The sequence below is a fragment of the Panthera leo genome, chromosome B3 (genome assembly GCF_018350215.1).
Source record: "Panthera leo isolate Ple1 chromosome B3, P.leo_Ple1_pat1.1, whole genome shotgun sequence".
Classification (NCBI taxonomy): domain Eukaryota; kingdom Metazoa; phylum Chordata; class Mammalia; order Carnivora; family Felidae; genus Panthera; species Panthera leo.
The window spans coordinates 65704183-65731160 of record NC_056684.1 but is presented as its reverse complement, the minus strand read 5'-3'; the positions used below and the strand labels follow the sequence as shown (position 1 = coordinate 65731160).

At 41.0% G+C, this 26978-nt stretch overlaps 1 protein-coding gene and 1 non-coding gene across 5 annotated transcripts in view; both read left to right on the top strand.

Annotated features, from left to right (window-relative positions):
• The window catches only part of CDIN1 (CDAN1 interacting nuclease 1), a 216792-nt gene extending 201789 nt beyond the window's left edge, over window positions 1–15003 (top strand). For 3 of the 4 annotated variants that reach the window (XM_042942472.1, XM_042942478.1, XM_042942477.1), the window contains one exon: window positions 12693–13862. In XM_042942472.1, the coding sequence (XP_042798406.1) occupies window positions 12693–12822 (130 nt within the window). In that variant the 3' untranslated portion in view covers window positions 12823–13862. Of the gene's footprint in view, window positions 1–12692; window positions 13863–14477 lie in introns of those variants that run through there. The other variant, XM_042942473.1, reaches the window with a different exon arrangement.
• An 11513-nt stretch (window positions 15004–26516) lies between these two features.
• On the top strand, window positions 26517–26623 carry LOC122223287. Its single transcript, XR_006204172.1, has one exon. It is a non-coding gene; the product is annotated as a U6 spliceosomal RNA (small nuclear RNA).
• The last annotated feature ends 355 nt before the right edge of the window (window positions 26624–26978 follow it).

Here is a 26978-nt window from a genome sequence, read left to right as displayed (position 1 = left end):
AAAGTTAAGAAATAACCTCAAAATTTGCCAGAGCAAGTCTGTGGTAGGCTAACTGGTGAACCCCAAAAATGGACTATGGCGCTGCCAGCCAAGGCTTTACCAGTAAGGCAATCACTATCCATTATGGTCGTCATATCAATTATACATTCTCTGGCATCAAACACTAAATCAGCTGAAATGATGGGTTTGCCTTTGGCATGTTTCCCTGGGGAAATAACTGAGAAAACGTAATAACTCACATAACCAATTTTGTAAAGTACCCCAACTTTTGGAGGAAGGCTAGGGTATAAATTCTAGGTGGATAGATATAATTTGCACCCAAGGTCCCCCTGAAGTGTTTCCTCACTTGAAGTCAAAGTCCAAGTAGACTGGACCTTGGGTCCTTTGTGACTTTTAGGGTGTAGGCATTTGATATCTCTTCCTGTTTGAAGATGCCTACTCCATATGTCCTCGATTGAAACAAAAACCAGAGCTATCAGAGTTAAGTTTTATCCTACAATTTCACAATGAAGTAATCTCCGTATGTGTCTGACTCCATCATCCCATTAAGTCTCTCTCTGGCCCCTCATCCCACTCTCCTTTCTCTCCTCAAAAGGTGAATCTATAATGGAGAAAACTAAAAGGGCCATTAGAGGAATAAATACAACTTAGGTGAGAACTCTCCTTGTCTGGGAAGACTTCTAGAATAACACATTGTAATTCTTTTGCTGTGGACCTTTTAGCATGTCTTGTGTTCAATTGATAACTTCTGTTTTTTACTTAAAATGTGAATAGCTTTTGTTCCTACATTATTAAAACCTGAGTTGTTGTAAGCAATTCAAGGAGAAGAGGAGTCTTCTGTGACTTGTGATCTATGCAGGATAGGTTCACCAGCTTGTGAAGCTATAGTTGTTTTTTTCCTTTGAGTTGCAAAATGTTACTAAACCCTTTTAAGGGAAAATCGCTAAGTCCACTGACCTCATGCATCACAGGCAACTTACATAGGACATAGGTTTGTTTTTTAAGTTTTAAAAATACTCGCATGCAAAAGAAACGGTTTCCAGAATCCTTGTGCCCAATAATTGTGTAATGACAGAAAATGTGGGTTAAACTCTTAAAATTGTTACCTTCAGAAGGCATTTTGGGTAAAGATTATGAGATCATTCATATATCCATACCTAACTATGCCCAGGTTGCGTTTTTGGTCCCTTTTATTTTCTATTTGCAAAGTTCATCAGCTCCCGTTTCATAGACAAAAGAACTAGAGCACAGGGGTCATGCACTGAGCCAGGTACAGAGTTGCAGAATTGGTCATGACCTCATAAACTGTCCTATACTGCTATGAACCCACAGACACAAGCTTGCATGCAGATCCGTGTGTGTGTGTGCGTGTGTGCATGTGCACACATTCTTACTAGGTAAAATGTAGAGGAGCTGACCCACCACTGCCAGGTAAAAGCATGTCTCCAAGAAGACCTATTAAAGACAGCAGATTAAAAACAAAATAGCTTCTGCTATTGTATTCTATTCCACTCATCTCTGCTTTACTCTTGTAAGAATTTACAATAGGCTGGAGAAACTGGAAGTGCGGCATCTAAGTGTATCCAACACAGGGCAAAGTGGAGTGGAAATTAAGCACTTTTCCAGGCAATTTAATGTCGACATGAAAATGCCAAGTTACATAAACATCAAGGAGAATTTCAGGTGCCTGTGGTTGGATATTTATATACATCTTAAATTTTCGTCAAAATAATGTATTTTCTGTTTATTTTCTATGTGGCATAAAGGCCTGAAGTGAATCAGTATTTATATTTTTGCCTTTCTATTTTCAAAATTCTAGTGAGTTGATGTTACAAAGAGATAAAGTTGCAATTGTAGTAACCAGGATCTAGGAATTGAATGAGAACATTCCTAACTAGGGTTCTCTTCCTTTGTTCATTTCATTTTACAAACACAGACCTTCCAGGCAAATAAAAAAAAAAAAAAAAGTAAATGAAACAACCAAGTTAGATTTTTATTTCATCTCTAGAAATTACAGAAAGCGTATTTGCATCGTATATTAAATTGACCATAGTGCCAGAACCTTAGGATACTATATTACATGATCACTAATCTATTATTATTGTACACATATTTACACATAGGCATAAATACATACTTTGCATATAAACATGTGCAAGCATATTTCACTTGGACTGAAAAGTTATTTACAACTCTGTCTGGAGATACATACAACAGTGATTAACAAGTGCATAACCAATCTACAACACGCAGATTAAAACTAAATAAACAGTGGAAGAGTTTATTTTAAAACAGTTACAAGATGTTTTATATTTCTCCGCTGTCCTGAGCTGCATGTTTGAGAATTCATCCTTCATAAAAACCACATGCAAGTCTTTTTGATGGTGAAACAATTGACTTCCAACAGCCACATGCCTGCACACATCCTCAGAATATCTCCCAGAGCCCACACAGCAACTCAAAAGGAGAAAAACTGTGTGTGTATACACATAGTATACATGTGTAATATATATGCATGCAATATATGTATGCACACTATATATACACGTGTGTGTGTGTATAATTTCACATATACTGTGCTATTCTTTTTGGAGAAGGGTTTTTTGTGAATTGAAGGAAAAGATTTGGGTGGGAAACAAAGATTTCAAGCAATAAAATTGTTTTGTTTTTATTACTGAAGACTCTCATGAACAAGAAACATGAGTAACTCATCAAATCATTCCACAGTCCTGTTATCTTTCAATTAAAACTTGTGTCAATCCAGATTTGTATTGTTAGAACCCTAGTGCATCAAGAATTCTTCTTTTGTTCTAATGTTTATTTTTCAGAGAGAGGGAAAGAGAGACAGACACAGGGTATGACCAGGGGGAGGGGCAGAGAGAGAGGGAGACAAAGAATCCAAAGCAGGCTCCAGGCTCCGAGCTGTCAGCACAGAACCCGCCGTGAGGTTCGAACTACTGACCGCGAGATTATGACCTGAGCTAAATAAAGTTGGATGCTTAACCAACTGAGCCACCCAGGCACCCCAAGAATCCTTTTTTATGTAATCATGGTGATTCAGCTCATTAAGAGGAGTATTAGATCAATCTCACGAGTTTGCCTTATTCTGTGTCCCAGGCAAATTTTGTGATCATATATGAATTCCACGACCCTTGCCTTTTACACTGTATTGCCAAAAGACATAAAAAGCCTCTGATTCGACTGTTAAAAACTGAGAACAAACTGAGGGTTGATGGGGGGTGGGAGGGAGGGCAGGGTGGGTGATGGGTATTGAGGAGGGCACCTTTTGGGATGAGCACTGGGTGTTGTATGGAAACCAATTTGACAGTAAATTTCATATATTTAAAAAAAAAATTAAAAAAGCCTCTGATTCTTTAAAAAATATGTAGTGATTTTTCTCATAGAGCTGAAGACAAACACAAGTGAGCCAAGTTAGTGCCACAATCATAAGCTACGTGTCTATACTAGAGGTATTTTAGAAGCAAAGATGGGCCTTTGGGGTTCACTGCATCAACCCTGCTTAGCAAGTCTGAACCTTCTTTTCTGGGAAGACAAATCTCCACCTGATATGCTCACTTAGACCCGTTGCTTCCCTCAGTTTTCCTCATAACTTATTCCAGCTGTTTATTTCCATTTCCATGAACAGGCTGCGGCAGTGTTCTGGATTTACTCCTCTTTGCTCATGTTTAGATTCTGCCCCATAACTTCTGAATCCCCTCACGGGAGGGAAACATTTCTCTTCTCCGAACTTTATGCAGCGATTTGGTAATTTCCGTTCCCCAGTTTACTTTACTGATTGTCAGATGCTTTAAATATGCTCCCTCAAAAGTAATCATTTTAATTTCTTTACCTGAATTATAAGCTGCTTTTCCATATACTTCGCAAACACGGTGACACTTAAATCGAAATGAGTAGCTGGATAAACTTCTTAGTGTGAAACTATTGACTTCACACTTGAAGAATTATTCCTTGTAGACAGGTGAATCTCAACTCATATACTGGGCTTTTGATTAGTCGCCTGCCTTCCAGGGCCCTGCTCGTCTTTTGCAGGTGTTGTAAATACTTCTCAAAGTTGAATGACTATTGAAATGGGTGTATAAAGACAAGGGTAGTGGTTACAAGCCTTACAGCCAGACTGCTGAAGTTCAAAGCCTCCTTTTTGTGCCTCTTAGTTTTCCTCTGTAGAATGGGGACAATCCCAGGTTGCTTGGGAATATCAAATTAATCTGTATGCATAAAAGGGCTTACAACACTGCCGGGTGCTTAACAAGTGCCATAAATGTTTGTTACCTCTTTTGTGTTGGTTATTGGAATCAGATCGTTTTATACTTGTATTTTTTTAACATTTGATTTTTGAGTAATTTCTACACCCAATGTGGGGCTCGAACTTAAAACCCTGACATCAAGTGTTGCATGCTCTACCTACTGAGCCAGACAGGAGCCCCTTTATATATGTATTTAGACAATACCTTTGTAGATGTAATGTCTGGTCAAGGGCTCTCTCGAATCTGTAGAGACCTAGAAGCTACAAAGGCTTCAGGAAACCAACCAGGGAGTTACTTATTGGAGCCAACTTAAGCAAAACGGTATCTAGGTATCTCTGAATTTCTGCATCTACCTTTGATTTCAGCACTCTCTGAAGAAGCGTAAAGAGGTCTGACAATAGACACTTCATCTTCTTCCCTTTTCTCCACAAGTAAAGATACCATCCAAGAAATGCCTGCTTTATAAACAATAGTGTAAGGATATGGAAAGGAAAGGGGGTGTATTTTTTCATAGCTAAGAAAGAGTAAGCAAGTCCTTCCTGAATGTGGGCCCAAATCTTCTGTCCATACCTCTGAGTTTCTCACAGAGAAAATCGTGCAGCGAAAGACATGATTTGTAACTCATGTTCTGTCCAACATCTGTACTCTGCCATCCTAGGTGACTGAGAATAGCTAAATTCTTCAGGAATACTAAGAATTCACTCACTGCACTACGATTTGTAAAACATTCTTGGTGGTAGTCTTTTAAAAATCTATTACAGGTTGCCCTGCTCTTAATGTAACAAAACCTAACCACTGATTTATCCTGGACTGTCCTCAGCACCCGTAATTGACAAAGTCTATTGACCCCAGTACCAAACAGCATTAGATTGCCATAATTGGAGGTTTTTAATGTCTCTTCTCTAGTTGTCAGCAGTCACTCACCTTGACTGGCCAGTATTCTACCTGTAACCAGCCTCTCACACCCTATCTCTGTCCCTCATGTTTGCAGCTTCAGAAGCCCAATAACCAACCAACACCAAAACCATGCGCTGGTGGGCGCCTGGTGGTTCAGTCCATTAAGCGCCCGACTCTTGATTTAGGGTCAGGTCATGATCTTGCAGTTGGTGAGATCGAGCTCCTCATCGGTCTCTGGGCTGACAGCATGGAGCCTGCTTAAGGTTCTCTTCTCACCCTCTCTGCCCCCCCCCCCCCCAGCTCACACACATCTCTCTCTCTCTCTCTCTCTCTCTAACTCGAGGGGAAAAAACCACAGCACTGGAGAAAATGTCCAGAATTCTTCATTTTATATATGATTTCTATACATCCTTGGGTAACCCCAGTGTCCTAAATAAATAACAGGCAGAGGTATTGGTATAGTCTAAGTTAGGAGCCAAGAAGTTCCATTAGTATGAAAGTGCAGATCTGCTTGATAAGTTACTAGCCTTGGAGTGCCTGCTGACAGCATGCTCTATCTCTCTCTCTCTCTCTCTCTCAAAATAAACATTTTTAAAAAACTGACCAGTCTTGATGAAGAGCTGCTACTTATTGATAATCTCATTCAGTAACGCCTTCTGCTTTAGATTCTGGGTTAAAGTGTAACTAGTATAAAAAGCCACCAGGACTTTCCATACTGCATATGTGAAGAAGGGTATTTGACTAGTCCGGTGTGTGTGTGTATTGCTGTATAGCAAACTACCCCCAAACTAAAGGAGTTAACATACATTTGTTACCTCACTCTCCCTGTGATTGAAGAATATGGGCATAATTTAGCTGGGTTTTCTTCTTCCCTGTTTCTCACAGGCTGTATTCAAGACATTGGCCCAGGGAGTGTGGTCTCATCTGAAGGTTTGCCGAAAGGTACACTCCCAAACTCGCTCAGTGGTTGTTGGCAGGATTCAGCTCCTCAGGAGCTGTTGTCTCTTCCTCTCAGACTCTTGGCCACAGGCCACCCTCAATTCCCTGCTACGTGGGCCTCTCCCAAATGACGGTTTGTTTCATCAAAGTATGCAAGTTGAGAAGGCAAGAGAGTGTCTTGTAGCAAAGATGGATGTCAGTCTCTTGTAACCTAATCACAAGTGAATTCTTATCACTTTTGCTACATTGTTTTGTTAGAGGCAAATCCCTAGTTCCAGCCAACATTCAAGGGGGAGAGGGGATTATACAAGGGCGTGATCCCCAGATGCATGAATCACTGAGGTCACCTTAGATGTTGGTTGACCACAATACCTTTCTGCATCTCTTAGCTACAGCTCAGAACTCCAGCACTACCCCTCCTGTGGGTCTTTTTTCATTCCTGTTGTTGCCACATTTGGTTTGATGCTTCTTTTGGGTGCCTCTCTTCCTACAGATAGAGACTGCCCTCTGTTGAGTGAGTTCTAAATGGGACCCGATGCAATACGTAAATGACATTCCTTCTAGCTCCCTTTTGACTGTGAAGAGGAACCTTATGTGCATGGACAGGTTACTTACAAACATCTTTGTATTTTCAGACATCTTTAATATGCTTAGTATTTTCAGACATCTTTTAATATCCTTTAGAATTACCCATTTAATAGACTCCCCTTTTATATGCTTTTTACCTGTATGTAATATATCCACCTATAGAAATTATAACCAATTAAAACAGTGTCCCCCAATCTCGCCAAATTTGAAAATACTTGAAACAATTATTTCTATCCTCCATGTGATTATAGCTGTGCTTCCAGATTCCATCTACTTAGACAATACATAATGACTGAAAGCTGTGAACTCTATTTTTTGTGCATTTTTAAAAATTGTTGGTTGCAAATATAATGTATTGTCAAGTTGGCTAACATACAGTGTCTACAGTGTGTTCTTGTCTTTGGGTGTAGATTCCCATGATTCATAGCTTACATACAACTTCCAGTGTTCATCCCAACAAGTGCCCTCCTCAATGCCTATCACCAATATTGCCCTCCACCCTCGGCCTCCCCCCATCAACCCTCAGTTTGTTCTCTGTATTTAAGAATCTCGTATGGTTTGCCTCCCTCTCTGTTTGAAACTGTATTTTTCCCCTTCCCTTTCCCCATGGTCTTCTGTTGACTTTCTCAAGTTCCACATATGAATGAAATATTTTATGTGCATTTAAAAAATAAGACCTGTTTATTTTTTCTGTCTGAGGATAGTGCTCGAGGTACATAACAGGTCTATTACAATCTCCAGAGTTTCTGGCCCAAGTTCGAGAACCTCTGAGTGAGATCTCTGGGCTGAGGTCAAGAACTCAAATGTCCATGGGGACAAGCGGACAACAAAATGAACAGAGTAGGCAGGACATAAGAAATGGGCTTCTTCCATTCCTTAAAAAGAATTTTTTTAATGTTAGAGAAGTGGAGTGTGAGTCGGGGAGGGGCAGAGTGAGTGAGACACAGAATCTGAAGCAGGCTCCACCCTCCGCGCTGTCAGCACAGAGCCTCATGCGGGGTTCGAACTCATCAACACCGAGATCATGACCTGAGCTGAAGTCTGACACTCAACCGATGGAGCCACCCAGATGCCCCCTTCCAATTCTTTATTGAAACATGAGGTTATCTTTTGCTTTGCCAAATTTGATAGGAGTATGGAGAAATGGATCTCTACAATTAAAGTCTACAGAACAAGCACGATGATAAATGGCACCTGATGTGGAGCCTTAACATCAGGGACTAACAGAGAATGGGGAGGACTGCAGCAAACCTGAAACAGGTCTTGTCCAAAGGGGGCAACTGTTACTTAGCTCCAGCTGATTGTTGCCAGATCAACTAATTGCCCAAAAGATGCTGAGTGTTCAGGATTTTGTATTAAAAAACTCATGTGTTGGCTCTATTTATTTTTTTCAATAGATAGAAGTTCAGCTTCAATTTAGTAGATCCAGTCACAGAACTGTCACTCATTTGTAAGGCAGCTCACTCCATGTTGTCAAAAGCTACATCTGTAGGAAACTTTTTATTCAGGTTGAATCAATATACAATTCTTGGTAAATTTCAGACATTGGCCCTAAGTCTGTGCTCAAGAGCTACAGCGTGAATCTCATCACTTCTTCCCAGGAGTGCTCTAAAAATCAGAGGCTAGTGAATGAGCATGTTATCTCACCCTACATGCTTATTTCTACATCACAAATACTCAGTTATTCTAACAGTTCCTCAGGTATCATAGAGTTCTCCTCTGGAGCAATTCCAGACCAGAGATACTCCTCTTAAAACATGACACCAACCCTGCAAAACGCTCTAGGCATGGTCTAACCAGTACAAAGGGCATTTCCTCTCTTTTTCTGGTTAAAGTCTATCATACAGGGTGACATCCAGTTAGATCACTACCTCATAGTGAGACAGTCACAGACCGTGCAACCAGACTGCCTTGGGCTCCAAAACAGGTTCCCCCACTTTTTAGCTAGGAGACCTTCGGCAAACTAGCTAATTTCTCAGTGCCTCAGTTTCTCCATTTACAGAATGGGGACATTAATTGCACCTGCCTCATCAAGTTGCCTGAGAATTAAATGGGTAGATCTGTGGAAAGGGCTTAGAATAACACATAGCAAGTGCTCTGAAAGTGATGATAATTAACGTTGTTACTGTTACTATCATCCCCATGATCCCAAAATAGACCATCTATGTGCTCATCTTGGTTACTAATAAAAACACCAAGCCATGGTAGCAGCTGAGTCCTGCCAGCATGCCTCTCTGGAAACTGCCACTGGTTGGGCGACTGGCACAAAGCTGTCTGATCCTATTATGAACTTGGTGTTCTCCACCGTGTCCTTGAGCAGGACTGTCAGGCACCAGGAACCGTGCTAGGCCTGGAGAACACACGGATAAAGAAAATAGGGTCTTTTTCCCTCAGGGGGATCACCATATAGCAGAGACAAGTGGTGAAATAGATAATGCCTGGGAGACACCTATGCACAAAAACCACCAAAGGGTCCCCAGCTTTCACTCCACAGTCTCTTGTTGAATTTCTCTAAATACTCTGCAATGAAAGGGAACCAGAGAAATGCATTTCAAATGGATTTGTAAGGTTGTTACTTACGAGGAACTTCATCTTTCATACGTACTCTTTTTTTTTTTTTTTTTTTAAATTTTTTTTCAACGTTTTTTATTTATTTTTGGGACAGAGAGAGACAGAGCATGAACGGGGGAAGGGCAGAGAGAGAGAGGGAGACACAGAATCGGAAACAGGCTCCAGGCTCCGAGCCATCAGCCCAGAGCCTGACGCGGGGCTCGAACTCACAGACCGCGAGATCGTGACCTGGCTGAAGTCGGACGCTTAACCGACTGCGCAACCCAGGCGCCCCTCATACGTACTCTTGAGGTCTGTCCTGGGACTTTGACCTCCCATTTGTGTCAGGAGGTATTTGTTTTTGCGAATGTGGCGGTATTTTACTTGCAAACAAAATTACTTTTGTAAAAGTCACTTGAGTTCTCAGTCTCTGCTCCACGAGAGTTTTTAAAATCCATTTGGATGGAGTCTTTGATGTTGTCACTGAACCATGAGTGTAGTAAAGTGAAAATTAGAGTCCATCTTGAAATGTGTTTACGGAGACAACTCAGATACCCATATACACCCCATTCCAGAGTGTCTCCTCCGGCTGGTGGGGAGGGCTGCCATCGCAGTAGCAGACCAGCCCTCTGCTGTGCACATTCCCTTAGACCCAGAGACTGTTTTCTTTTAAATGCCATTTAACAGTCTCTTTGATTTTTATTGGTCACAAAGGTTATGTTTGCCTTTGCAGTGATCTCATTCTTGTCTAGTAGTGCCACAATAAATGGGAACAGGCATCAAAGAGATGAAATCATTCAACCCAAGAGCATGTACTTGACCTACATAAAAAATGTCCTAGGACCTGTTTTCTCCCCGGTTTACACCTTGGATTGGAAATGCTAGACTTGGATTGCTTGGTTTTTCAAATTATCAACCAAAATGTTCCCTTCTGTTGGTTCAGATAACCAAGGAAAATTGACTCTATAAAGTTGCTTAATGTGGTCAGCCTCTTCATAAACAGATAGGTTGCTAGAAGGTTATCTTGCCAGCATTTGATAATCTCTGGATCCTGAATTATTGGAGAAAGAAATACACTAAAGTAGGTATCGGGAACAAGGCCAAATCGTGCTCTGTCATTCAGTGTCCAAATTTGTCACCCAATAAGTTCCTGTTTTTTTCATTCAAAGAACACCTAACTGGACAGCCTTTACCTGCCAATTGCCACTTACAAAGAGAAGTTGTGTTGCTTTGTTTTTAATTAAGCACACGTTATCAGAACTTTTGAGCCACATGAGAGGGCTGATAGTGCCTAAGTTAACATAATTCCATCCAAAAGCTAAGAAACAAAGACTCAGACAGCAGACTATTCACATATTCTGAAAGGAATTTCTAGATCAGTGATACTACCTTCAGGGAGTCCTAGTAGTGAACCACTACAGCGAAATGTTCAGATTCACAGTCTTGGAATACCTTTTCCAGTTGCAGATTTCCTCTGTTGCCTCAAAAGAGAAACAAGTCCATTTTCTTGGGCATTGAGGTGTTCCCCAGCCTGGCTTTTCTGCCCGGAAAATGCCATTTTCGTAAAGAGCTGTCATGCTTCGTGTCCTTTGGCGTATGATTTAGCTGTTCAGGGAAAGTGTAGGCTGCTCTTGCTCTCTCAGTGCTTGGTGGTATGTGTTTTTGTTTTATTAAATCTTTAAAACACTGAGCTTGTTGTTTATGACCTCCATATATTCTTTTGTTCTTTTCCATGACTGGTTAGATCACATTTTTTTTTCTCCCTTTGTAAAAATATTAGTGCCTTTCTAAAGAACATCATGGTCTCCTGAATGGCTGCATAAGACAGCGGAGGAATGTGTTGAGCTCAGTGTTAGGTCTGTAGAGCCCTGTGACCCAGGGCTGCTTCACTGATAGGAAATTTCGAGGCTTCACAGACACAAAATTGTAGATCTTCCCGCCCTTGCCAGGCTTGTGACAAATCCGAGATCTTTTGATAGTAACCAGAGCTTTTTGTAAGATAGAGATACCAAATGGTATATGTTCCAGTTGCAAACAATTGTTACTACAAGTTGCTAAGAAACCCCCCAGTTAACTGGAAGTAAGGTCTCAGCAAGCCTCTCTGAAGCCAGCCCCCAATGGCAGGTAAATACCATCGAGTCTAGTGCTCCAAGGCCGCCCCACTGTACACATCTCCTATGTCCCCTGGAGCCACTCATCAGTAGATGAGTTGCCATTCTGCCCAAAAGGTTCAATTAACCTTGCATACAACTTGGCTACCGTTCTGTGACACCCAACTGAACTTGTTCCTGTGCATATAGTATCTTGCAGCCCATCTTGGGCTATTAGTTTTGGCAAGTACACTACAGCATATAATAAATCACAGAAGGAAAAAAGCTCTTTGGCCTAACGTGGCTCAGCCTGCTGTAATGTCAGAATACAGAAAGCAGTTCTGTTTTTAGACATCCTTTTACTAACCCAACATTCATAATTTATGATTTCACTGTAAAATTCCTGCAACATGACACCAAAAGTAGTGCTGCCCTTTAATTAAGTACTCTCGGTAGAAAAAAAAAAAGGTGAAACTGATGGGCAAAACATGTCTGTGTGCACAGTGATTGATCGTGATTACATCTTTATGAACCCAGCCTAAAGGTCTCAACTTCCTGATGGGTGAAGTCTTCTACAGGGTTACTTCCTGAGTCTGCAACTAACAAAAATTGGAGATAATTTGGAGGCACAACTTAGAAAGATTGAGGATTTAAGCCAGCATCTGTCTATACTTCATGGTCTACATGACGTGATCCATCATCTTCATGATAAGAACCTATGACCAAATTTCACGCCGTGCTCATATTTAGAGACTGTATGCAGACACGAAGGGTCAGGGATAACGTCTATCTGAGGGATCCCAGTGGTCATCTGGATTTTTGTTTGCTTTTTAAGGAGTTGAGAGAGGAGATGACCAAAGGGACCTCTGGCCCCATTGGTATGTGCATAGAGCATTCTAGCCAGAAGAGGACCTTGACCTATTCTACTTTTACGTTATTCCTTTTGTTTTCCCCTTGGTTGAAAGTAGGTTAGGAGATAAGGTAACATTAGGAGATAAAATCCCAAGTGTGGTGCTCCCCAACAGTAACTCGTCGCTGTTAAGAGTCTAGTTTTATCCTTCCTCAGTTAGGTACTCACATCAACCCAAGTTGATATCCCCTTACTGAAAAGTGATGAGGGTCGTGCATGTATATGCAATACTTCAGGTTCCTTGAAAGGTAATAACTCTGAGATTGTAGTAGTACTTGTATTAAAGTAAGCCCGCTGCTTGCTAGAAGTTCCACCCTCAGCCACAATAGTAGCAACCAAAACAAAAACTTTGTGAAATGATGCCCCTTAATCATCATCGCAATGCTTCAGAGATGACCATTCTCGAGAATTCTGTTGATCCAACACACATGTTATTTTCTCATGTTTTTGCAGATTTGGGCCGGGCTTAGTCATCTATTGGTACGGCTTTATCCAGGAACTGGACTGTAACCGGGAAAGGGGCATCCTGCTCAAAGCCTGTTTCCCCACGGACATTGTCACCTTATGCCATAGCCTAGCTTGACCCCGATGGTCCTGGAAGAGAAGCCGGGAGGAAAAGGTGAATCCGGAAGCAATTTTACTTTCCTGCAATGTAAACTCCTGGCACCATCTGCCCTGAACTTGAGCTGAACTCGGGCTGCCCGTGGCCACGCCACTACCTCTTTAGACAAACATATCAAGAGTTTCTGTTTTCCTTCATCCCTTGCTGATGTGAACAGCCAAGAACTACAGACACAACCCACTCATTATCAGCATTTCTGTCTCTGTCAAACAGTTAGTTTATAGATAGTCATAATCTTTCTTCCTTCCGGATGGTTTCTGCTCATACTGAACAAAAGAAGAAATGTGGAGACTTGAAAGGTGTGATTTTTCAATTCTCCTCCCAGTTCCCGAACCACCCCCTTATTTTTTTTCTAAGCCTCTATTCATTCTTTCTCCCTCCCCACCTCCCTCCGATGTCTTCACATACTCTCACAGGTCCCCAGTGTTAAATTACCATCACGGAATAATCTAGCACAATCATAGCAGATTGGAAGACATGGAGGCTGAAACTAGATTTTTGCTCTCACCTGCCAGGCTCCAGTAGACCTCGACGGTAGCCTCTGCTTGTTTTGTCCAGTCTTTACGGTTTCCTGACTTCCCTGGCATTGAGCCACGCTGAAAAAATATACTTGAGAATTTCCTCTTTTGATGATACTTATTTGAACACCAAAGATTTTCCATTTATCTCATGTAAAAGTATTGGTTACATTGTGTCTGGAAACCACACTCCTTTGGACTGGTGGCAAAAGGGAGACCATTGAAGCATGGTGCCAGCCTGGGCAATAGTTTATTTTTAGACACGGCTACTTGTCAGTATGAATGGTAGTCAGTATTTTTATGCGTACAATTTTTTAAAAGCACATTCTGTGCACGGCTTTGTATCTGCATTTTATATGACATAATAATTACATAACAGATAATTTAGGCATTAGAAATGTTCAGCTTTGAACGAATTAAGTGTACCAGAAATAAGCCTAGAGTGTTTTCCAAATAAGCCAAATAAAAGGGATTTTGTATTTGTTTGCTTTTATCTACTCAGTTTTTACACGGCTAACCAAATTTCGATTTAAAGCAAAACATCAATAAATTCATTATAAACCTATCTATTGAGAGGTTAAAAACTTATCTATACCCGAAAATGTATTTATAAAAGACTTGTCCCCATGTTGAAAATATATCTTTTATAATATTGAACAGATGAAATTGGGAAATATTAACAAAAATAGAACTTCTGCAACCACCTCTAAGTTATATACATGGCTTGCTTCTTTCAAAAGACAAAATCCACCATTTGCACCCTGTTAATTTTGTACCTAAGAAGGTTTGCAAATGAGTCTGCCAGCTGCCTTTCCTTTTGAGAGACACAAACACGTCCGGCCCAGACGTGTGGATTTTAACTCTGTAGTGGGTTGCATTCCACAAAAAAGGAGGAAAATGAAATGGGAAGGAGGTCTCTGTGGCAGACTTGTGTGTCAGTGTAAAATTATCACGCAGGTTTTGGGAGTGAAATAGAATCATCTGAAACTATTGCTGTCTTTGCACACACGCGTGCACACACACACATGCACACACTTAAACACTGTTGTTAAGAAACAGTTTTCGTGGCATGCTCTAAACTGCTTTTTTCTTCTTTAGGAACGAATTACATTTCATCTGCACAGATGTTGAAAAGGCTGTTAAACCCTTGTCAAGGATTTGTTGGTTTTGCATTAAACAAATTTATGATGAGGGCGCACAAATAAATTTAAAAAAATAGAAGAGGTGCTTGCATTTCGTATTCCTGCTTATACCTGGTGCCCTGACATAATGTGTTATAAGAAGGTACTGGTATTCTCTGGCAACGGCACCACCTCCTGTTGATGAACAAGGTCTTAAAATGTGGCCCTTCAACATGGGAACAAGACCAGTAAGCCATACATAGGATGATAAAGTTCTCAAGTTTCAAAACTAAGTTTTTTCCCACCTGAAACGAATGTGATTATTCTGTCTACCACTCTTCAGCTGGAAGGGTATAGGGAGACAAGAGTAGTGTTCCCAAATAGGAAACTCCAAGCCTCCTTGTTCTTTTTCCTTTTATGGTAGAAATCTTTATCTGTGTTAAACCGGTATGTGTTGTTTACTTGTTTGTTTTTTTGGTTAAGACAATAAAAACGGCCCTGGAAAGTAGACAGGATGCTTTTTGTTGTTGTCGTCGTCATTAGAACATTAACATTAAAGCCAAGTCTTGTTTGATGGAGCATTCTGCAAACTGCAGTAATGAATTATGCCAACGCAGAAAAAAGCAGGAGTGTGCGGACAATGTAAAACGAAATGATGTTCTCTCCGGTGGTTAGAGACTTGCCAGGCGTCTGCTGTCACAAAGACCCCATGTGAAGTGTGGCAAGGGATCAGCTCCGTGCAAAGCTGACCTAGCACGGATAACTTAAGGTGACTTCATAGGCTCCTTTCTACCCTTACCGCCCCCCCCCCCCCCAAAAAAGTGAGATTTTTTTTCTTTCATCTGCCTTCTAGTGAGGTGTATGTCAGCTCTTCTCAACACTCCTAAAGGGAAAAGCTTCGGGGTCCAAAGCAGAAAGCTGGATCTCCAGGGGAAACAATTTTCTTTTAACTATAGGTGTATGTACCTGATCATTATCAGCAAGCCTTGGTTCCATCCTGGAAAGGATGATAAATGGTTGGTCTTTGGGGGGTGCATTAACTCAGGCCGGGAGGGGATTGCTTAGAGCCCTGGATGAGGTCGTTCACTTAAATGGTCCCTGGTGGGCCACGCTAATTAGCACACGGGACCCAAGTGAACGGTTCATCCACTCGCCTCTCCGAGAGCTCCACGTGCTGTTGCTTGGCCCTGTGGAACCGAGATACCTTAGGTGTCTGCTCTTTTTAACATGCAACCCGCTACAGACCTAGTGTTTTAACCGATTTAAATGCTTAGTGTCTTCATAGGCTGCTTCTCTTCACCCACCTCCTCCCTCTCCTTTTTCCCCTTCACTAACCGTTGCCAATTTCCTTCCATGTGGACATGTATTCTGTGCTTTCTCACTACATTTTCTCACTCCTTTTTGTCTCCGGAAAACCATCCCCGGACCAAAATGCATTTCATCTAACTCCTGATGCAGAGGTCTTCGGGGTGGGGGTTAGCAGGTAGCTGGTACACCTTTGAAGACTCCTAAAACTTCTCAGATAAGATCTTACAGGGTCAAACAGGATGTGAGGTTTAGGCCATCAGGACATGTGGCAAACGGAGCCGAAAGAACCTGTGAGGTTTACAGCTACTTTCGGCCTGAGTGGTGGTGATGGTATTCTGTCTGTGGATGAAACTGAAAGAAATGGGAAAATACCTATATGATTTCACTAGAGAAACGCTCCTAGCTTGTTCATCTTTGGGAGCGGCTAGCCATTTTCCATGTGATCTGCTGGGAGCAAGTCTTCTCAGAGTAGAAATACTTTGTGGCAGGGATAGGAGGAGAAAATCCCACAATTGGGACATTGTTTTCCACCCCCCCCCCCCCACTAAGTATTTATTTTTGTTATTTTGAGAGAGAGATAGCAAGCAAGGGAAGGGCAGAGAGAGGGGGAGACAAATCCCAAGCAGGCTCTGCACTGTCCGTGCAGAGCCTGTGTAGGGCTCAAACCCACAAACCGCGAGATCATGACATGAGCCCAAATCAAGAGTCAGGCGCTTAAATGACCGAGCCACCCAGGTGCCCCAGGACATTCTTGATGAGGGTAAAGGAGCAAAGTTAGCTTAACGAGAGAGGAAACCGAAAGGCAAACAATGACGAGTCTGCCTGCAATGTCTCCATTTATAGCGAAGCACTTCTCTGAATGTGTATGTAAGGTCACTCTTAGGTAAAGGAAGGGTGACAATGACAAAGTTTGGACCCTCTGATTGTATTGCCCCAAACGAACCTTCCCATATAAGGTAAACATGATCTTTTATTAAGAACATGCCTGGATTCCAAAGATTAAATAAGGAAGATGGAATTATGAAATAATAACCAGAACAGCTTGGGTTCCCCTTGTGGTTTTCACTTTCCTGCTATTGTTTTGAATATGGCTGTGAGACAAAGAGCTGCTTAGGTCAAGCACAATAAATTATAGTTTTCATACAATAGTAATCCACTAAAATGATTTCAAAGCTTGATCAAAGTACTTCAAAAAGACTTTTAAAACTTTTCCACAATACAGGGGGAGGGGAAATGCTCATTTGATGCCTTAATTCATTTCAGTTAGTACAGCATAGTTAGAGCTTGGCATCATACCTACTTGTTAAAAATCGATCTCATTAGTTACATAAATCCAACTTGATCTTACTGTTCTGTGTATAAATAAAGGAGATTGAAGTTTTCATCTGGTTAACTGGAACAACTAAACATTTGGAGTCACTTGTAAGGAAAAGATACAGTACCATTTTAAAATATGCATCATGTAATATTGTGATAGTGAAGGTATTAAGACTAACTCCCTGTGCTTGGAATCAAGTGTCTATCTATGGATTTATTTTGCATCTTAATCATGGCAACCGATGGGTTTTGTTTTTCATTCCTTTTCCCTCATCACTTGGATTTATCTAGAGCTGTCTCAGTTCAAAGGCAAGGATGATAGGAGGTACCCTAGTGATAGCAAACCTAAGCAAATTTGAGGCTCAACCATATATAAAACAGTGTGGGCCTGCAACAATGTCAAGCTCAGCCAAAGACCCATGGTGCTACGCCAACGTAATTTTTATTTTTTAAAAGGAAGGTCATTGTGAGATGCCGACATGAAATATAACCAAGTCAATTAAGTAATAACAATTGAAGTTCAGAGTTTAATTGAGGGCTGAACATGAAGCTAATGACCATTAACCCAAAGCGGTCATGAATTCCCCTGAAAACTGCCTTGGTTAAAGGTATTTCCAGAATAAGTAGCACTTTTTTCTTTAAAAAAAAAAAAAAAAAAAAAAAAAAAAAAAAAGCCTTTGTTATTTTTACGTTCATTCAACACAGATACATTCAGAAAGAACTACTTAGTGTGTTTCTAGTAGACTTTATGTATTTTTAGGTTTTAATGGAAATTTCTCGTATACAGCAAATCAGAATTTACATAATCCAAACCACCTGTACAGGAAGCCAGTTTTGTAGATAAACTGAGAGATGGAGGCACCTTTTGTCTCAATTGTTGACTTACTTCTTCCTGTTGTTACTTAATGGTGAGATTTCCAAATAGACTATAAGCTCCATAGAGTAGAAACTGTATCTGTCTTGTTTTTGCACTAGCCCCCAGCAGCTAACAGAGTTCCTGGCACAGAGAGGTGCTCAATATATATTGAATGAACAAATGAATGACTACACGTACACTAAGTATGTTCTCATTCACTTGAGTTGAAAAAATGGAAGCTTTTAACTGTCATCTTCAGCTGAAAACTGTTAACTGGAATCAGAAAAGCATCATATATGTAAGTGTCAAAGTATTAATTACTGGGGCACCTAGGTGGCTCAGTCGGTTGAGCATCAGACTTTGGCTCAGGCCGTGATCTTGGGGTTCGTGTGTTCAAACACCGCATCAGGCTGTCTGCTGTCAACACAGAACCCACTTCAGATCCTCTGTCCCTCTGTCACTCTGCCCATACCCTGCTCATGCTCGCATGCACTCTGTCAAAAATAAACATTCAAAAAATTAATTGAAAAAAATTTAAGTATGAATAAAGTATTTGGAAACTCCCATCAACCAGAGTATTCTAGAATGCATACTAGTTTTAAGGGGAGTTCATGTGATTTCATTGTGTTTACTTTCAAGTTGGCCTTAGTGCGGTGCTTTTCCAATATATTGCTAAAGAAACTAGAACACTTACAATTCTTAACTTTCTCTTTTTAAAAAAATTAGGCTTAAGGTATATTTATCTTTACATTTCTATTCAAGATTTAAGAAACAGTTTGCTTTGGGGGTGCCTGGGTGGCTCAGTTGGTTAAGCATCCAACTTCAGCTCAGGTCATGATCTCGCGTTCTGTGGGTTTGAGCCCTGCCTCTGGCTCTGTGCTGACAACTCAGCCTAGAGCCTGCTTCGGATTCTGTGTCTCCGCCTCTCTCTCTCTCTCTCTCTCTCTCTCTCTCTCTCTCTCCCTCCCTCCCTCCCTCCCTCCCTCCCTCCCTCTCTCCCTCTCTGTCTGTCTCTCTGTCTCTCTCAAAAATAAACATTGAAAAAATTTAATTAAAAAAAAGTTTCCTCTGAAATCAAGTCAAAGTGCCAATGTGTTTCCAACACAAATTTTGGGATATTCAGTGGAATTCTTAGATTAGCTGCAAATGGCACTTCTAACTGCTCACTTTTAGAATACTGAGTTCATGGGCAAAGTGCTTCCAGGCCGTAGGAGTGGCTGACTGGATCAGGAAAGAAGGGTTCTTTGGTCATTTGCCAACAGGATCTGACTTGGAAGAGACACTGTCCGTGAACTGCTCAGTGGGCATTGCTCTTAGTCATTAAGTCAGAGTATATTATCATTTGAAAGCCATAGGCATTTGACACATTTCCTCATATTTTGGAAACTTACAATACCAAAGGAATTGGAACTTCACATTTCTTTGCCAGTTTCCCAGGACTTAATGCGTTAGGGCCAAAAACTGGTGCACGATTCCTTCCATGAGTATCTGGAGAGCAGACACCCAGTTACCTCTGTGATATTCCTCTGTTTCTATGTGATAACTGTCATCTATTTCTAGCATTTAGGCTATTCAAAACACAAATATTTATTGAGTCTCTAATGTATATTTAAAAGTGTTTCAGTACTGTGGGGAATTTTAAAAGACCCAATAAAAGGTCCTTCTTTTAAAAAAAAAAAAAATCATTATCAAAATGAAAAAGGCTTGAAATGTTCAGAAAAGTCAGTCACAGTGTAATTAGGAAAGAAACAAACCTTTGAGGTTTTTAATAAGCTATTTTAATTCTAGAATCTGGACAGCAACTAGTTCACTGTTTATGCTGGCTGTGTTTGCTAAGAAGGGTCCTGAGACCCCAGTTCAGCTCATCAGGAAATAAGGGTATGATCAGTTATGTGCACTAGCTTTTGAAGTGGGTAGTGATCACATAGATGCCACATATTTCCAATATCTGCCCTAGGCTATTCATATTTAGTGCAAGTATAAATAAACTCAAAGCATTTGGAAAAGAACTCATAATCTTGTGCATCAGTCTGAGCAATAAAACAAGCAGTATTCCTTTCCACTGGGTCTATGACACCAAGTGAACTATCTGTGGCTCAAGTCTGTTCAGTAATTTATATAAGCTAAATATGTCAATAGAAAAATGACTTAAAAACTCAAGATAAACAGAAGGCCATGGATAGTTGTTTGTTTCAGTAAGGTGTGAAAGTTAAGTGACATTATTGATGAAAAAACGTGGGGTCCCTATGCATTTAGTCTGCATAAGGATCTTCAGATTTGAGGATATACTCTATTAGGTAGTTTGACATGCTCCTTGGGTGTTTTCTTTTGCTTTCAGTAAAACCAGGCGGGGGTTTCAAGGTCAGCTGCAGAAAGTGCCTGCCTTCTCTTTCATGGTCTTTATATCATCTGGGTATCAATTTACTACATAGTACAATGCATTTCTATAAGGTAGTGATTGTGTATTTGTTTTCTTTTTTTTAATTTTTTTTTAACTTTCATTTATTTTTGAGACAGAGAGAGACAGATCATGAATGGGGGAGGGGCAGAGAGAGAGGGAGACACAGAATCGGAAGCAGGCTCCAGGCTCTGAGCCATTGGCCTAGAGCCCGACGCGGGGCTCGAACTCACGGACCATGAGATCGTGACCTGAGCTGAAGTCGGACGCTTAACCGACTGAGCCACCCAGGCACCCCATGTATTTGTTATATTTGTTTTAAAACATGCTCCCCAAAAGAAATGTTAAAATACTTTCCAGGATAAAGGAGATGGGTATGCTTTACCTAGTAATGTACCTTCGGTTAATATACTTACCATTAAGCCATAAATCATTTTCCTAAAACCTTTTAATTGTGTCAGTTTATTCTAGCAGCTTAAATAATGACCATTGCACCTGACAGATAAGTAGGTAAAAGCTGAAAAATACTTTAATTTGAATAGAAATACGCATCTTGATTTTCAAAATTAATATTTTTTAAGAAGCATTTTGCAATAAATGAAAAAGGTAATCAACATAACGGGATAATCGAAAAGCAGAAGAATGAAAGAGACTACAAAATGTACATGAATGCTTTGCATGTAAATGTAAAACTCAGTCTTTTGGCAAATTATTTTCATCTTCCTTGCTCCCCCCCCCCATCCTTGAAAGTGTTTTTGCCATGACAGAGGGGTTAAAAACAGCAGAATGGGGGCGTGGATTTAGCAAAGAAACTCATGTGAAAATGGAATTGAATTTCCCCTCTGCTCCCTGACGATGTCTTAAGAGGTGTGCAGAAAGTAAAATTGAGCCATTAGCAAAGAGGAGACGAGTTTGACTCCTAGACTCAGAATTTTAGAATTGAAGGGACCAGAGGTTTCATTGTGCAGGAGGACAAGTGACTTGTCCAAGGTCACATAGCTAACTAGGGGCAGGACCAGAGTCTGTACCTCCTAGTCTCCTGTCCACTGTCCTTTGCACAGGGTTAATAATCTATTCTGGAAGGAATTTCCAATACCTTAGGTTTATTATTTACAAAGTAAAGGGTTGCTGTGTATTTTCAAATGAGCGTTCTGAACCTTAGCTGTTTTTGCCCTGCCCTCATACCCTAATTTTACTTTGACTTTAGTAACCTAAAATTCTTACTGTTTGCTGGCAGTCAGTTTCTATACATCGCCACTTAGTTTAAGAATGTGCCACTAAGAATGAATTGGGAAACATTTTTAAGGCTTCTTTAGTCCCTGGCCAATTTATACGTTCACTGGATTTTCCTTCCATTGAAAACAGTCCACAGATGTTATGTGTACCATCGTCTTCTCATGTAAGGATAATATTTAAGCCAATAACAATTCATGAACTTTTCTGATCATCACCAAAAATGGTTAGCATAGCATCTCGACCTGGACCCAGTAGAGCCTGGTGACTCACACAGGCTTTGACAACAGACTGGAATCCCTGCTTATCCACTTACAGAAAAGCAAACTCTCCAAAACCTTCACTTTCTTCATTTGCCCAACTGAAATAATACCTACCACCTAGGACGACTATGAGGATTAAACAAGATTAGTACTTAATGCACCATAAATCATAGCTCTAATAAAACTAGTATCCTATATTATAGTTCTATTATACATCATATAATTAATATAACTGCTATCATAGAAGGATCCATTTAATAATGATCTACACCATTAAAAATGTGCATTTTCTGTGTTAATTTAGAAATCAGTATAATGTGGATAGCTTGGCTTATGACTGCTTTTCGAAAACTCGTTTAGAAAAAAGCCATTTTTCCAAAAGTTAAGAGACCAGCGGAACAAGACCCTCCTTTGACTGTGGGCATATGCTTAGTTGATTGTTTGCACAGACAGATGTCTAGTTTACCATTCTTTTGCTCTGGAGGAGGAGCTCAGAGGCAGCAAGCCCGTGTTGGTTTCAACAGTGACCATGGCCTCTGCCATAAATACAACTTGGGCAGCAGGGCAGCACAGAATGTGGCTGGCACATACCCGTCTGACTGACGGCCCAAGTCCACCGCGCACCTGCTGAGCCCTGAAAGGTGCGTGGGTTTGTTACTTAGAAAAAGTATCTTGAACAGGATTGAAATACTTTCTCCAGGCCACTGTTAATTCATTGAAAGAAAGCATAAAACGTTGTTCGAATTTGATCTTTAAAGAAACAAACAAAAAAGGCAAAGCAAAAGGAATTTGGGGAAATTATTAGTTTGTGCCCTTATTCTTCTGACTGATGTTTGCAACACTATTTAAGGGTTTTGAAAAGACATGATTTTTGCCAGCACCCCCACCTTTAAAAATAAAACTCCTCTGGGGTGCCTGGGTGGCTCAGTCGGTTAAGTGTCTGACTTAGGCTCAGGTCATGATCTCACGGTTCCTGGGTTCCAGCCTCTTGTCGGTCTCTGTGCTAGCAGCTCAGCATGGAGCCTGCTTCGCATTCTGTCTCCCTCTCTCTCTGCCCCACCCCGGCTCACAATCTGTCTGTCTCAAAAATAAATAAACGTTAAAAAAAAAATTAAAATAAACCTTATTAGATCACAGGCAAGCTGAACAGTTCTTTAAAAATTCAGCAACTTCTGATGCTCCCCTCTCAAAACACAGGCCAGTATCCCTACACATTGGAGGCATATTCTGGAGCAGATTCTCTTGGGGGGCAGGGAAATACTGCAACAGTAATGCTGGGCATGGAAAGTGTGGCTCTCACCTGGGAGCTTGACAGCATTTGGCAAACAATTAACTACTCTTTGCTATACCCCTGGCCAGGTTAGGTAAGTGCTTTTATGCTCAGTAACAGAGGGGTTAACTAATTGAACTATGCTCCTTGTAGAAGTTGCTCATTGCTTTTTTTTTTTTTTTTTTTTTTTTTTTTTTTTTTTTTTTTTGAGAGGGCACAAGCGAGCTAGGGGGAGTGGAAGGGGTGGGGGCAGAGAGAGAGACAAAGAGAAAGAGGTGGGGCCCATGTTCACCCGAAGTGGGACTCGAACTCATGAACCATGAGATCATGGCCTGAGCCGAAGTCAGATGCTTAACAACTTAGCCAGGTACCCAAAGTTGACTTTTTTATTTTATTTTATTTTTTTTTTGGAACAATAAAGAAAACTTGGCTAAATGTTTTTTCTAAAGAGAAGGATTTCTCTCTATACTATCTGTTTTCAGAAAGCTGAAAAACAAAAAGTAAATACTAAGATGTATGTGTACCTAATCCTGAAAATGAAATTGTGGTGTCTGTTTCCCAGACTGACCTGTGATCGACACCCTGAGATCGTCTTCTTGTAGTTTGTTAGCAGTACCTGACGGAACACCGGAAGACAACCATATCAAACTTGGCGTCGGTAGGCTCCCCATTCTGCTCCCTCCACACCCCTAGCCTCCACTATGGAGTAAGAAAAACCAAAAGGAATCTGACAGTAGACATGGCAAGTTTCGTGGAACCCCCCCCCCCCCAGCCCCTGGTCTTTCCTATGTGTTGCAGAAATTCTGAAAGGGAGAATCGAAAAAACTATCCCCTTTTACTCATAAATAGTGAAAGTTCAACAGAACAAAATAAACTGCTCTTATGACTTTATAATGAGCCCCTTTTAGCATGGCAGTCTGTATGATCTAAAGATAGTCCAGATGCTTTCATTAACTAAATTTGAAATATTCAACTGAATATGCATCAGATTCAACCTGGTGTCATATCTCATTAAAAACATGAGGCCTGATACAAACTGTCCTGAAATGCTTGATCTAATCTCTACCTAAAGAGGATCTGAGTTTGCAACTCGTTGGAGTCAAATTACAGAGTCCCCAACATAGTGGGCTCATTTATTCTAACTGGCACAGAAGCATTTTGTTGCTATAGCTGGAGATGTGATGAGGAAGGGCATCTTAACTGCTTTGGAAACCATTAACTCCCCGTATGCTGAAATTGGAGTCTGACCAGAGACAGCCTGATCTGCCCTCCCCCCATCTAGAGAGGGAGTCAATATTGCCACCCTCGGGGGGGCCCCTGGGGCCAGTTCCAGAGAGGCTAAGAGGGCCCTCAGGATAAAAATTCATATAGGGAGTGATCTGTTCCTGGATGCCTATAGGAAAGAGTTTATGGGGTAAGAAAGCATATGTGGCAAACAAAATTGATTGTGTACACACACACACACACACACACACACTCCTTTATCCTTCCTAACAGTACAATCTTGACCAAGAATTGGAGGAAGATGCTTTATCACAGTGCAGGTGGACTGGTCCAGTCATGAGCACAGAGAACCACTGCAGTCAGTGAGCAGCAAGGAAACACCTATAGTGAAGTTTAAGAGGAAATTTTTCTCCCCTGATGGAAGGAAACCCCCTTTTCTGCCATCCTTTTGCCTTTGATGTAAGGATGCGATGGGTGGAGCTACAGTAGCCATCTTGTGACCATAAGGAAAAGACAAACTACCAGAGCCAGAAGGAAAGGAGCTACTGAGCCCAGGTCGGCACTGCCAGACTCTTCTTATTTCAACCATCACCTTTTAGGTGTTCTGTTACTTGATCCTAAAGTATCCCTAACTGACAAGGGTATCTTTCGAATTCTTAGCGTAGGGTTCTGGGTGATTTCTTGTATGTGCTGCCAGAGAAATTTGGTCAAAATGTCTAACAAAGTTACTGATTGCTGAAGACATACCCAGAAACACTGAGCCCTAAGCTGCATAGAACTCTAAGAGGGCCAGGATAGAAGCTACTTCTGCTCAGAGAGGGGACAGACGCAGAAATGTATAAGGCAGCACCTCCACCAAAGACCATATTGTAGACCTCTGTGAATACCTGTCCAGTGTCCAAGCTAGAACTGACGTCTCCATGAACGTCACTATTAATATTGAGATCAGAGTGGAAAATGAGTTGTAGAAAACAAAGGACCTCCTTACGGAACTGTGGATAGAAACTCTTAGCCAGATACATACTCATTTGGGGATGACCCCTCCCACCACCTCCTCTGCTCCCCGACCCCACCAAACTACCGTTTTTACTGAAAGATTCAAATGAATACATTAGCTAAATTTCCCTTTCTATCCTTGCCACCACATCTAAACTGTTACAATGGCCAGCACTGCACCTAGTACGCTGGGCATTTAACAGGCACCTAATTCAAACAGGTATGATGACTACAAAAGAAGAAATGGGGCCTAGTCATGAGGCCCAGCAGTGCTGGGGCCAGACGCCTGGCTTCCAATCCTAGAACCAACTCTCACAAACCATCTGGGTCAACAAGTTACTCAGGCTTCTCAGCCCCGACTGCCTTATCTATAGCAAGGACAAACGTTCTTGCTGCCTATGAGTTGCAAAGATTAAAGCGTGTCCTATATGTTGAGTACTTGTAACGGGACCTGGCTCCTAGTATACACACAATAAATGTTAACCATCACTATTACCCCTTCTCCAAATGGGGTCATTGAGGCTCACAGAGGTTAAGTAACTCATCCCAGTTTCCCAGCCAGTAAGTAATAAAATGGTCTCAAAAGGTCTAATTTAAATAACATGGTTATAATTTATCTTTTATGCTCTTTTAGAATATGGGATAAATATTATTAGTGCTCACCCCTATTGGATTCTCCTTCACTTCTCGAATGCACAGCAGACTACACTTTCCAGCCTCCTCACGATTTCACAGGGCGATGCTACCAATCCTGGCTGAGGAAAGGTGAGCAGATGAGCTGTCAGTGAAAAGCCCAGAAGGATGCTCCATTCTCCCTCTTATGCAGCTGTCCAACCCAACCAAAGTTCCAGAGGTTGAGGCTCCACCGTCAAGGGCTCTGAGAGACTAAGTGGAGCAAGCCATCCACATACAACCAACACCACTCAAGAAGAGCCAGAAATAAAATAAACACTCATGTTCGGTCACTGAGATTTGGGGGCTAGCCTATCTCAACAGGTAGACCAAATCTCCAAAGTTGTATAACAAGAGCATTGGCTTAGTATTGCATTTAATTAATATGACATTATTCCAGTAATTGGTAATTTGTGGCGGAGGGGGGAGTCATCTGACATAACGGTGTTATAATGAGCCAGAAGAAAAAGTTCATGAACATGCTCGCTTTGGTAGCACATATACTAAAACTGGAACAATGCAGAGAAGATTAGCATGGCCCCCGTGCAAGGATGATGTGCAAATTCATGAAGATTCCATATTTTTAAGAGACTCATAAATATGGAGAGCAAACTGAGAGTTACTGGAGGGGGTGTGGGGGGGGGATGGGCTAAATGGGTAAGGGGCACTAAGGAATCTACTCTTGAAATCATTGTTGCACTATACGTTAACTAATTTGGATGTAAATTGTAAAAAAAAATTTTTAAAATATGTAATTCCATGCAGTAAAAAAAATCATAAAATAGAAAAAAAAGTTCACGAACATTGTTCTACAGCTTAATTTTCTATTACACGTAATAATCATGCTGCAAACCTACAAGACAAAGATAAATAATTATGAATTTTAGGAATAAAATAGCTCATAATTTTAGTATTTTAGAAAGCCTTATATTGTTGCTTCA